Here is a 13,390-nt window from a genome sequence, read left to right as displayed (position 1 = left end):
AAAGAGGACACCAGTGATTAATTCTCTGTGTTGGATTAGCACACACACACACACACACACAAATATTTGCAACCCCATAACAAAACTTCTAGTGTTCTGCAACTTAGGGAAAAATAACAGAAAGAACATTTAATGAAACTTGAAGTTCTTTTGTTTAAAAATGCCTCACATTTCCAGGTGTCTACTTACTTGTGATGAACTAGATGCTGTGCAACTTGCCAACAAAACTTTCAGTTGCTTGATTTTCTCTTGAAAGTTAACTTGGAAAGAAAGCTACAGAGTGAGGAGTGAGTTATTCTCAAAGACAGTGGTTGGGTAACACTGAAGTTGCTTCTGAAGCTGGGGTCTGACCACACTTGTCATAGCACATATTTGAGCACACATTTTCAGCTGGAGAAGAAAGATCAAATTCTTGCTCCTGGTGATTGATGCACCTGGTTGCTAGGCTTACCCAGGCTTCGGGACAGTTATGCTCAGATCACTTCAGGAAATTTACAAATAATTCAAAGTGTCTTGAGTCCTCTTGGATCTCAAGGGGAAGAAAGAAAGGAAGAGGAAAAGAAGTCCAGAGGAGAAGGAATTATGTTTTAGTGCCAGTATTGTGACTTACTGACTGGCGATGCAAATTTAAGCCTTTCAGTGGCTTTTCTGGGAAAGGAGGAAGCTGGGGCCAGCTGATGCTTTGGATTCAAAAGAGTTTATTTTTATTAGGAAAATTAGAGTTTGGACTAGGTGGTATTACATACTGAATCAATACTTGCTAACAGGACTTAACTTGCCTACTGCTCTGAATAATTTAGTGAGTGAGGTCTTTACACTCATACTGGAAGTCCACACTAATGACCTGGTAATTATTTTAATCGATTTTCAATGAACTGTTAACTACTCTGTTGGCATACCAATAAAGAAAGAAACACTGAGAACAGTTTCTGTGTCTGATAGTTATATCTTTCTGCTGTAATTCTGCATGGAAATCTGTGTACCCAAATAAATATTTCTGTGTATGTTTTCTTCGAATGATCATTGAACATATGTGGTGTTTTCAGAAGTCCTAATCTGGATTCACCTGAGCAGAGAAAAAGATAATAATATGGCATATAGAATTTTGAGTATGAGGGAATTTTGTTGCATATGTAATTTCTTCCCTGCACAGAAACTCTCAAACATGTGAACAAAGAGATGCAATGATATTGGATCAGAATTATGTGTGAGAGCAAAACCTTAGGAACAGTTTTAATGAGCATCAATTGGAGATGGACATATAACGTAGCATATTCACATAATGGGGTATTATTTAGCAGTTAGGTGAATGAATTAGAACTACCTACCTATATTAATATAAACAAATTTCAAAAAACTGCTGTTGAATGAAAAAGCAAGGTGCAAGAAAGTGTGTGTGTGTGTGTGTGTGTGTGTGTGTCTGTTTGTGTGTGTGTGGCTACGGAAATGAAAAAGGAATACAAGAATGTGTTAAAAAAATATAGAGACACGGACAAGAATGTGATGCTAAATAAAGGGTTGTGATGATAAATTTAGACTTGGTAGTTATCTCAGGAAGGAAAAAAAAAAGTTAGAAAATGGGAGAAGAAAAGAAACCAGAATCTGGAGTGCTTAATCCACTTGTTCAAGGATACAAAATAGGTTAGAAGTCAATAGCTTTAGCTCAGTACTTTTCACTACAAAATACTACCTCCAAACTGGAGAGCTTCTAAGAGTTTGCTAATATCTCCTTTAGATACAAAATGCTAGCCACATGAAATATAACAGGATAAGAGACTTTAAAAGGTTATTATTTGTGAGCCCTCATTTAAGTTTTGAATTTTTCCTTCCAAAATATCTGCTAATTGATAACTTAGCCATTAAAAATGGAAAAATTAACCTCTCTGGGTAACATATTCTCTATATTGTTATTGTTCTCAAAGTCTTTGATAATTTTATTCTTTTCTCTTTTGGTAATTTTTAAAATTAACATGTAATAATTGTACATACTCATGGGATAGAGTATGATATTTCAATACATGTATGTGATGTATACAGATCAATCCAGGGTCATTAGCATTTCCATTTCCTTATTTCTTTATGTTTGGGTCCTTCGAGTGCCTCTCTTCTAGATCTTCATAAAACATACATCTGTTTCTGGAATTCTAGTTACTCTGCTGTGCTGTTGAACAGTAGTACTCATTTTTCCTAGCTAACTGTATTTTTGTACCTATTACCCATCCCCTTCCTCTCCCCACCTTTGGTAATCACTTAGTCACACTTTTCTACACTGAGAGCAACATTTTTAACCTCTGCATTTGAGAGAGTTCATAAGGAACTGTCTTTCCGTGTCTGGCTTACTTCACTTAACATAATGTATTCTAAGTCCATTCATTTTGCCACAATGGCAGGATTTCATTCATTTTATGGCTGAGTAACATTCTATTTTGCATGTAAACCACATTTTCTTTTAGGTAACACATTTGTGATCTCAAGAGAGATACTTCAAGATACCCCTGGAGAAAAAATCTGCACCCCTTAGTAAATCAAGCACTTTAATTTCTGAAAAATCCAAAGTTAAACACCAGCTTCACTGTCTTAACTCAGTTAAGCTTAGCTTTTAGGGTGGTTCATTAATTTGGCTAAGATTTACTAAGCAGCTACTAGTGCCAGGCACTGCATTAAGTCTAGGGCAGAGTAGTAAACAGGTTGAAGTGTAAAATAAAATATAAACAGTGGTGCATGCTTCTTTGCCATGTGCTTCTTCAATCTCTATCCTAAAGGATGAGTAGAGCTAATGGGTTCCATATTGAGGCCCCTCTGAAATTCAATAACTCCTTTCTGAGAAAGATGATCGCTCACTGATAATGGGGAAAAATTAAGAAAGAGCAGAAACTGTATAGGACCTTTGAAGAAGTAGTTCCAGAGACCTGAACATTTGCTGGCTTTCATCTATAACTGCTCCTCTTTTCCTTTCTGGTTTTCTTTTCTCTCTCTACTCCAGGTCTCAAAAACCAAAGCCCCAAGAAAGCGAATCATTCACTGGCCAAGCTTAGCTCAGCCACACAATTCCTGGACTGCTAAATCATTGTGAGCAACGGTGTATAGTAATGCATTAGGAATGATGGGTTGAGAGTTGGCCAGACACCTGTCAATGGACCAAATGAAGGGTTACTTTGTAATATGGCAGTTTTTTGGTACTCCTTAGTGTGGGAGAGAAGGAGCAGCCTGCAAAAGAAATGGAGGCATGGGAAGAGCAGCCAGAGAAGAGTAAGGGCTGATCTGAACCAACAGCATGACCCTGCACATGTGCTCCACACATATGTAGAGATCAAATGCATTCAATTCAAACGCATCAACAGATCTTTAAAAAAAAAATCTATCTAAAAGTTTTGAAAGAAAGTTGCTGATACTAATATGAAATCATTCTTGCCAGACCCAGACAAAATTAAAGTTGGGAAATAATGAAGAAGGATGGCTGCCTCAAAAAGACTTTGTAGAACCTCACAAGAAATTCCCTCATGCTTTACACGCACCACAAACTTTGCAGAGCTTGAAAATGCACATATTTCTGTGACAAAGTTTACCTTTAACATTCTTTAACTGCAGCAGTTCAGATAAGACACTGTAGACAGAACACTGTCTCAGCAATCAAACACCCACAAATAAGCTGATGCCAATTTCTACCCACAGGCGCGAAGAGCAATAAACCATGTCTCCAAGCAGCTTATGTGAATTTTCCTTGTTTTGCTAGTAAAATCTTCTCTTTGCCTCAACCTCCTTGAATATGCACATAGTTTGCTATGACACCTATATTCCCCCTGCAATGCTCTTCCTGAATAAACTGAATTAATCATTTGAAAGTCTCTCTCCTGCCATCCCCTCCACCCCCAGCTGTTGCTTGGTTTGACAAAGGGATCGACTCTCTTGCACAGCTTGGCTACTGAACATTATTTAATTTCGGGAGACTTTAAGCAACTTGAAACCCTTACTCCTTCACTTCTGGGGAATGAGGCAAATGGGGCTGATAGCACTCGACCTTACCAGATGCTCAGACACCTGGGATAGAGAGTGAAGAGAGAGTCCGCAGGGGATAGGGAGCTGGATGAATAAGACTCAACAGTGAAAACGGGGGTACGTCAGATGCTTAGCAAAGTAAGGATTGCAATCAGCACCTGGATGCAGAAAGAAGCTTCAGGAGCCCAGGGGACCAAGACATGAGTTCTCCACCCTCAGGAATCTTGCATGTCACTGGGAGACACAGATGATATGTAAGCAAACAAAACGTGATTAGTGATTGGAATAAGCACCATGAAGTAAATTAAAAACAATAAAACAGGTGCCATGAGAGAAAAGATCAGGAGATATCTATTCTAGTAGGATGGTGACATTGAAGCTATAGCCTACAGGATTAGAAAATGGTGGCAGTGGAAACGCCCAGGAAATGTACTCCAGGAAGAAGAACTAACACAAAGGCCTGAGGGAGGGACAGTAGCATCCAAGGAAGATGTGCTGTGGCAGCATCTAGAGCATGGAGGCAGAAGCATGTGCTCATTTGATTAGAAAATGTTTGCCATCTTGGCTAAACCAGGGAAAGTAATTCACAGGAGTGGCTTTTTCAAGAAACGCCATTTTATTCCTCTGAGACTATGTCTTTCCATGTTAGAAGTGGCTTTGTTCTGATTCGGGTATAAAAAGACACCCTGAAAGAAAATATAATTTCAATACAACAACATCACAATCGGGATGACCAGGCTAATTTTGGAGGAAAGGAATGCATTCTTTCATCAGAGGGGCTCAGGAGCAAAGAAGGTACCCATGTAGTCCAGAAACCACTCTTCATGCCAAAAATAGTGCTTCAATGTAGAGAGAAAAAGAATAAACTTAGTTTGAAAAAGAAAGCAAGATAGAATTTCCCTAGGAAAGAAGCAGAGAGGACAGTTTGCTTGTGAAAAATTGGTCAATTATCTGAGAGAAAGCAATAAGGCTGCCTTCCTTTGCTTGAAACTGTGAGCTTGCAGCTACTAATTTTTGCTTTCATATTTACAAACACAGGAGGGTTGTTATGGTTTAGATATGTGGTGTTCCCCAAGAGCTCATGTGTGAAACAATGTAAAAAAATGTTTGGAGGTGAAATGACTAGATTATGAGAGCTGTATCCTAATCAAGTGGATTGATCCACTTCATTGGATTACCTGGGTGGTAACTATAGGCACCATAGGTAACTATGGCTGGAGGAGTTGGTCACTGGAGGCATACTCTGAAAGTATGTGATCATCAGGTGATCAGCACTCTTCAGCCATACCCTTCCACCATGATGTTCTGCCTCAACTTGGGCCTTGAGTAATGGAATTGACTATGAACTGAACCTCTGACATTTTGAGACAAGATAAATTTTTCCTCCTTAAATTTGTTGTTGTCGGGTTTTTTGGTCACACCAACACAAAGTTGAATAAAACAAGGGTTAAAATACAACTTAAACTACTGATGCTTGTGTACTTTTGAAAAAGAAAAAAGTAGCCATCAAATGGGATACAACCCTGACCTTACTTCTCAGGCAAATAATGTTTAGGAGCAGAGTCTCATAGAATCTGGATTTGTGGAATTGGTGACAGGACTTTTCTTCTTCCTCTTCCTCCTCTTCCTCCTTTTCCTCTTCTTCTTCTTCCTTTTATCCTTTTTCTCCTTCTCTTCCTCCTCCTCCTCCTCATTCTCATCCTCATCTTCCTTCTCCTTCTTCTTTATTATTATTTTTTGGTACTGGGTTAAACCCAGAGATGCTATATCACTGAGTTACACCCCCAGATATTTTTATTTTTTTATTTTGAGACAGGATCTCACTAAGTTGCTTAGGACCTCACTAAATTGCTGAGGCTGACCTTGAATTTGCAATCCTCTTGCTTTGGCCTCCTGAGTTTACACCTGGGATTACAGGTGTGCACCACCACACCCAACATGACATGACTTTTAAGAAAATAGGATCATAGTTTTGGCTCAATCATTTCTTCATTTATTCCCTAGATCGTTTTGTTTTGTTTTGTTTGCTGGTGCTGGGGATTGAACTCAGGGTCTCATGCATACTAAGCACATGCTCATTACTGAGCTACACCCTCAGAACAAAGTGGAGGTATAACTATATGATTCTTTAATAGACCATCAATGATAACTCATAGTAAAATCATTGACCTTAGGTATTAATGCTTAACCATAAACTGAATTTGGATATTAGTATTTATTTGGTGCAAATCAGAAACTGTCAGAAATCACAAAAGATGTCTACTTAAAGATAGGAAAGAAAGAGTTTCTGAGTTCAAAGTATATATCCAAAAATGGCATTAATAATAGCTAAAAATGTTGGTCCTGAATAAAAATGCTTAGATATTATTCAGAAAGATTTTTTAATACCATTATAATACAGAATGCTGCTAGGGAATTATTTTAATTTGAAATAACTGAGATTAAACTTAATTCTGGGAAATCTTAGAAGGATATAAACTATTAGATGAGCTCTGTATTAAGTTTTACTGTTTTGCACTTTTAAAAATGTATATATTACTTGATAGTAAATTTTATTAGATATGCTTATTTTTCACACAAATTATATACAAGAACAATACACATCATGTTGTAAAAATAATGTAGAGTAAATGTTATGGTTCAATTGAGAGTGGCCTGTGTTATCTTTTTTATGGTTAAAAAAATCTAAGGTTTCAACCTTCAGGAAAATGATGATACCATGTTATAGAGGAAGAGCGAGTCTCATGAAGTGTCAGGAATACAAGTGGGTGGATGAGAAGAGATTAAGGATGCAGATTCTATTAATTAATATATGAATCTTTCTAAGGAGGTTGCTGTAGTCCAGTGGATGCCTTGGGTAGTGCTGACTTCTTTGTCCCAGGGAATATTCAAATAGTATATGTAAATATTTGGCTGGCATGTTGGATAACCAACAAAACATTATTTATCCATCCATGCAACAAAAACATCATTCATTGACCACATATTAGGTTTCATGATACGGAAAGGGGATGTTGAGGTCAGTCAGCCAGATTAGGCCCCTGCCCTCGTGGAGTTAATAAGACAGAGAGGAATATGAACAATAAATGAGACAACAAGTAACAGAATGGACAAGTACCTATTGTAATACTTATTGTAAAGGAAATAAAGAATTTGAGAGAGTGGCAGGATGGGATCCTGATACACAAGGGTAAACAAGGAAAATGATATTTGAGCTAAACCTTAAGAGGTGAGAGATGGAAGATGGGAGACGAGCATCTCAGGCCTGGCACTGAGGGCACAAAGTCAGTAAAGGACTTGGTTTGGTAGAGGAAGAGATGTGGCAATAAAGCAATAGCCCATTCTCCTCTGTGCCTGTGGGGAGATGTTTTTGTTTAAAAAATAATGTGGTATCACTAAAAAAATCTAAACAGGAGAGTGATGGAACTGGATTTATGTTTTTAAAAGAACAAGTCATGACTGAGTTCACTTTCTATTTTGCTATAACTTGATGTCACAAAAGGAGTATTAATAAAGAATAAAGGTTTATTCAACTCATTTTTTCTGAAAAATGAAAAGTTCAAGATCAGGCAACTGCATGTGTCGAGGTCCTTCTTGCTGGAAGGAACTCTCTGTGGAGTCCCAAGAGGCACAAAGCATCACATGAGTGTCATATAAAGGCACTGTCCCATTGAACTAGGGTCCCATCCTTATGGTCTTGTTTTTCCTTAATTGCCTCCTTCCAAAGGTAATTAATACCATACATTACCTCCAAATACCACAGATTCAGTTCTACCCTCTTCATAGCTCACTTGGGGATTATATCTCATCTTGGGTCTTGGAGGAGACATTCAGCAGGTGTACTCAAGAGAATCTCTGAATTCTTTTCCAGATCTCATGAGAGGGTCTTAGCTCTATTGTATTGCAAATATAAAACAGTTACACCTCATGCACTTTGGCAGCAAGATTCTATTTGACAGCAAGATTCTACCTACAGAAAGAGCACTAAATAGCAAATTTGAACAGTAGCTTGGGGGAGGGTGAGCTATACTTGTGATTTATCCTGAATTTGTCCTCTTGATGTGGTCATCCTTCTCCCAACCCCCACCCAGGTTCTCCCTACATTTCTATCTGATTAGCAATTCTATCACTGACAACTGACTGGGGTCTTTAATTTTGTCCCAACTCATTATTTTTTCCATAATGGAGGTCCTGTCTCTTTTCCATCACTGCAGTCAATCCTCTTGTACCAACTCACTGGCCAGCACCCAGAACCATTTTCTCCTTTAATATCCATGAGACTATAGTTTCCTTGAGAAAAAGGATCATGTCTGTGTCACCATTATATCCTCAGATTCACCACAGTGTTTGGCATCTCTGAATGCTAAATCTTCAAGACATACTGTTGTGGGCATGGACACCTGATTTTGGAGGCAGCATGCAGAGACACGAGATGCTGCTGGACGATAACCCCCCCCCCCCCCCGCCCCCAACCTGCATGCAATTCTCCCTCTGACTTCTGTACTAGGAACCAGATTGGCATTGGGCTAGTTATATTGCATTTTAACCTGAGTTGGAACTGAGCCTTTTTCCTTTTTTCTTATTTCTTCATAAGTCAAGGCCCAAGCTTGGGCACAATTTAGTATTCTTGAATTATGACTGAGTCTTAATATGAGAACTCAGAACAAGCTCTGCATCTTTCTAGGATGATAATACCAGCCGCATTCATTGTACATACTGCTTGTTAGGCACCATGCTGAGTGCTCTGCAAGCACTGGTCTTTTAACCTTCAGTGCAACCCTATGTAGAAATTATTAACCTCATTACATAGATGAGGAAACTGAGGCTTAGAAAGGATAAGATATTTGCTCAGTCACAAAGCTAACACATAGGACATCTGAGCTCTTCATATCTGTCTGAATGGAAAACTTGTATTCTTAAATATTACAAATAAATTTTTGAAATAAAATTCATAATTACATTGATACACAGCACAAAGAAATGGATCATTTAATTTTTTATCAAAAATGGGTATATGGAACTAGGTTGCACAACTGCACAGATTTTAATTTCTCTGCCATACATTTTCCCCTTCATCTCTGAAAGAATATCTCTTTATAATCTCTATTTGCATATCAGAGCGTATCATTTTAAAGATCTATTTTGGAATTTTAAAACATTTTATTTTGATAGAAAAAGCTCAGGAAATCCAAGGATGCTTGGAGAAAAATAGTCCATATCTTAGATTTTAAAAGCCTTAAATGAAAGGTATGACAAGAACATAAAAGTTCTTACATGTAAGTGAAATGTACATTGAATCAAAACCATTCCAATCCTAAATCCTTCATTACTTATAAGAAGTTTCAGGAGCTGAAACCAGCTCATCTGATAAGTTTCTTTGCATGACAGTTCTTAAGTATCCAAAAGACAGATTTTTCAATTTTTAATTTAACATGGAAGCACAAATTCATATATTTTATGACTAAAAACAGATTGCCTTTAAAAATGCCTGATGCTCCTGGTGTTATTTAAAACATATATAAAATATCGAGCTACCGCTCTGTCTAGGAAACTGTATAATACCCACAAGTCCCTGGCCTTCTGTGGGCAGAGCTCAGACAGAAGTCTTCATGAAGAATAATGCAGATTTTCTTCAGTAAAAACATGAGTTTAAGGTTTATGCTGATTGTCACAAGTAGCTTGGGAATCATTATATATAGACCATTTAAATATATTAAGAATCCAAGAAAGTGCTTCTGGAAAACCACAAATAAAATTAAGAGGATAAATGGTAAATGTTTTATTAGGTAATCTTAGCCTAGGACAATAACTTTCCAAAGCTTGTAGAGACAATGAACTCAAATTAAGATTTCGACTTGCAGCAGAGGTTACACACCTATGTATTGTATGTTGCTTAATTCACCAATTTCATTGATTTTTGAAACATCTCTACTTACACGGTTACACTTATTCTACATCTGTCTTATCCACTGTTTCAGTAAGGAGACTCAGCATTCATGACATGTAGGAAGACCTGGGTGTGGGTCATACTGAAAACTCTTAGCTTTGTATGCACATCATTTAAATCCCTCCATGGCTTCATCTGTACTATAGACCGGCAGAAAATTTCCCCTTTCTTCACAGAGGTTGAGACAGGGTACAAACAAGACCTCATAGTGGCACAACCCAGGTTCAAAGGTGGGCTTTCCCTCTGTTCCAAGGCCTACCAGTATGAGGCCTCAAGTTCCTTACCCCACTGGGGCCTCAGTTTTCTTAGTTGTACAACAGAATATCACCCATCTAGCAAAATATCATGAGATTAGAAAAAAAATATGCCAACATTTAGTATGTATTAAGCTCTCAATAAATATTAGGTATCAATGCCTATGAATATGTTTTGTCAACTGTATTCTATTTATGGGTATTATTGTATGACTTAACTGTTTCCTCAGGTACCATCTAGTTTCTCTCTGACAGATAAACCACATTTCTCCCCTATATTAGTCTACATATGTAAACATATTTTCCTTTGTGTATTTGAGTCTTATGATACTCCTCTTGTAAACTTTGTATGAGACGATGATATTAGCTATCCTCCTGATATGGCAACCTTTGATTCTTTCTCCTTTATTGCATCCCAGCCTAAGTCTATGGTGAGTTTCAATCTATTCATTCATTCAACATACACCCTTTGGAGGCTACTGTGTGACAGGATCTCTACCAGGAATTATCTTTCAGGAGGAATTGGTCCCATATATTTTATCATACATGGTTTCATTAAGTATCATCAGTTATTATGATAAAATTTTCAGTAATATAGAAAAGTTAGTACAATCTTATAGTTCATATTAAATTATAATGGGAATAAAAAACACATTTTGACAATGTTATAGATTCTCTAGAAAATAATTATAAGCAATCTCTTTTCACAATTAGAGATGATTAAGAAGTCATTCTGTTTTTATTATATTTTCCTTAATAGTCATTAAACCACAGTCTATTTCTAACAATGGAAAACAAGTAAATTTTACAACAGCAGAGTATTTATGTTTCTGTGATACTCTAGGATATTTCCTTTATTAATAGTACTATCATTATAAATATAATCGAATGCTTCTAATATGCAGCAATTGCTAATAACTGAATGAAAAAAAATACAAGATGAGCATAGCAGGGTTCAGTAAGCTATTGCCTGTGGGCCAAATCTAGTCCACCATCAGTTTTTTAAATAAAGTTTTATTGAAACACAGCCTGGTCCATTTGTTTACTTATCAACTCTGGCTGCTTTTGTGATACATTTGCAGAGCTGAGTAGACATGATAGAAATGGTCTGGTTTGCAAAGCCTAAAATATTTCCCATAGTCTTTTACAGGAAAAGTTTGTTAGCCCCTGCTTTAAATATAGGAATTAAAGAATTTCTGTGTCAATGTGAATTATCAACACAAAGTATTGAAAGAATTAAGAAAAAGTTAGGAGAGAGTTGTTTTTTTGTTGTTTGTTTTGTTTTGTTTTGTACATTAGCTCCTCCTTTAGGTTTGTGCCTGATGTTTGGTAGATAGACCAGAGATAGAAGAAATGCTATATTTTTGCAGGTAAATTCTCTAAAAGATATCTATGCTGGGTTCAAGGGGCCAGGCTGTTCCCACTGACATAACAAATATTTTAAGTATTAAACCTCCAAGCAAATGACCTCTGGAGTGGTATGATCTTACTTTCTTTTAGGAGATAAGAATTGCATTTTTGTAAGTCATTTTTTGTTGTTGATAATGTTGGAGAAAATTGACTTACTATAGCATCACAGCTTATTTAATTGAAAAGGGTCATTGCTACATTATGATTAAAATAGAAAAAGAAAAAGTTCACATGTTACCTGTATGTTGCTCTTCCATCCAGACTTGCAAATACATGAAGAGGAGCAGCCCTGCTACTCCGAATATCAGCACAGAGAGGAAGACTTGCTTGGGGTTCATGACCACTTCAGATGGCTATCTTTCTCCTCATGTCTGAATCTGAAGATTGCATGATTTGTTTTTCCATAAAACTTTAATCTTTTGGGGTCCTCTGAAGGCCCATTCCATGAAGTAACCTAGAATTTAAAACAAAATCCATGTTTTAGGTGACTGATGGCATTTATATCCAACTATGATAAAAATTTGCAGCACATGGATAACACTGAAGACTTATATGCAATGTCATGCTCTTAAGACAGGTTAGAATAAAGTAGATCTCTGTAGAAGGGCAGTTTACTATTGCATTCTTTTATCTAAGTAATGTATCATCCTACAGTTAATAAATAACACCCTAACATAAATTAGGCAAACTTTGGCCAAACTTAAGCTCTTTGTATTGTAAAAGTAAAATTACATTTAGGGTTATGTTAAGATGATTTCAAGAGAAAGGAAGAATAGCATTGAATGGATTGCTGAAGACTGGTCTTGAAAAATATGTTTGTGGAATGTAGGAAAATACTTCCTATCAGACAAAATATAATTGTTCAAGGTGGTTGCTTCCAAGATGCAAGTGGATACCAGCATCTGAGGATACACAAGTCCCTTATAGAAGATGACATAGCATTTGCATATAACTTAAAGCACATTCTCTGGTATACTTTAAATCATTTCTGGATTACTTATTATACCTAATGCAATGTTAATAGTATAAGAATAGTTGTTGTACTTGTATTGCTAAGGAAATAATGATGAAAATTAAAAGTTTGTACATGTTCATTACAGTCACAGTTTTTTTTCTTTCCAAATATTTTTCATCCCACTTTGGTGTAATTCACAAATAAGAAGGGTTGGCTTCATATAAATCAAAAATGGGGAGTTTAATCTAACATTTCCTTTTTATATAAAAGTAGCATAATTTCTCAAATTTACATGGTGAATTTAAAAACCACCAAAGGCATAAAAGGATCAATTTTAAAAGTCAGAGGTCAAGGACCCCTCCCACAGTAGCTTAGAATTACTGAAATCTATCTCAGAATCCAGAAATCTCCCTTAGTAATAAAAGTTTACTTGATTTTTAAAAATACTGAGATGCTTTTCTTTCAGAACAATTTCATTCAATGTAATCTTAACCATTTATTTTTTAAGTCACATCCATTTTTGAGATCTAATAAAAAATGCAAACAGCTCCCTTTAGAAAAATATGAACACACATGAGCTCACATAAAATGCCAGTACATTTGTGCACATTCACCGAAATTCAGGTAATTAGAATGATCTGATTAGGAAAAACATTCACCCGACATTTAAAAGTATTTATGCAGAACAAGAAAAATGTCACATCTCAAATACTCATTTTAAAATATTTTTCCTATAATTTCTTTATATTTTAACTACTATGTGGGCCACAATAAAGAGGTATGGTCATCAACGTATCTGAGGCATGTTTTCAAATCCACTTAGAGTCC

At 36.5% G+C, this 13,390-nt stretch overlaps 1 protein-coding gene across 1 annotated transcript in view; it reads right to left on the bottom strand.

Annotated features, from left to right (window-relative positions):
- The window catches only part of Chst9 (carbohydrate sulfotransferase 9), a 217,037-nt gene extending 205,092 nt beyond the window's left edge, over positions 1 to 11,945 (bottom strand). Inside the window, exon 1 of the mRNA XM_027935737.2 lies at positions 11,846 to 11,945. Within this exon, the coding sequence (XP_027791538.2) occupies positions 11,846 to 11,945 (100 nt within the window). The remainder of the gene's footprint in view (positions 1 to 11,845) is intronic.
- Positions 11,946 to 13,390: the final 1,445 nt, after the last annotated feature.

Source organism: Marmota flaviventris, chromosome 16, assembly GCF_047511675.1.
Source record: "Marmota flaviventris isolate mMarFla1 chromosome 16, mMarFla1.hap1, whole genome shotgun sequence".
Lineage (NCBI taxonomy): Eukaryota > Metazoa > Chordata > Mammalia > Rodentia > Sciuridae > Marmota > Marmota flaviventris.
The sequence above is the reverse complement of the archived record's forward strand: the minus strand, read 5'-3'. Positions and strand labels throughout refer to the sequence as shown.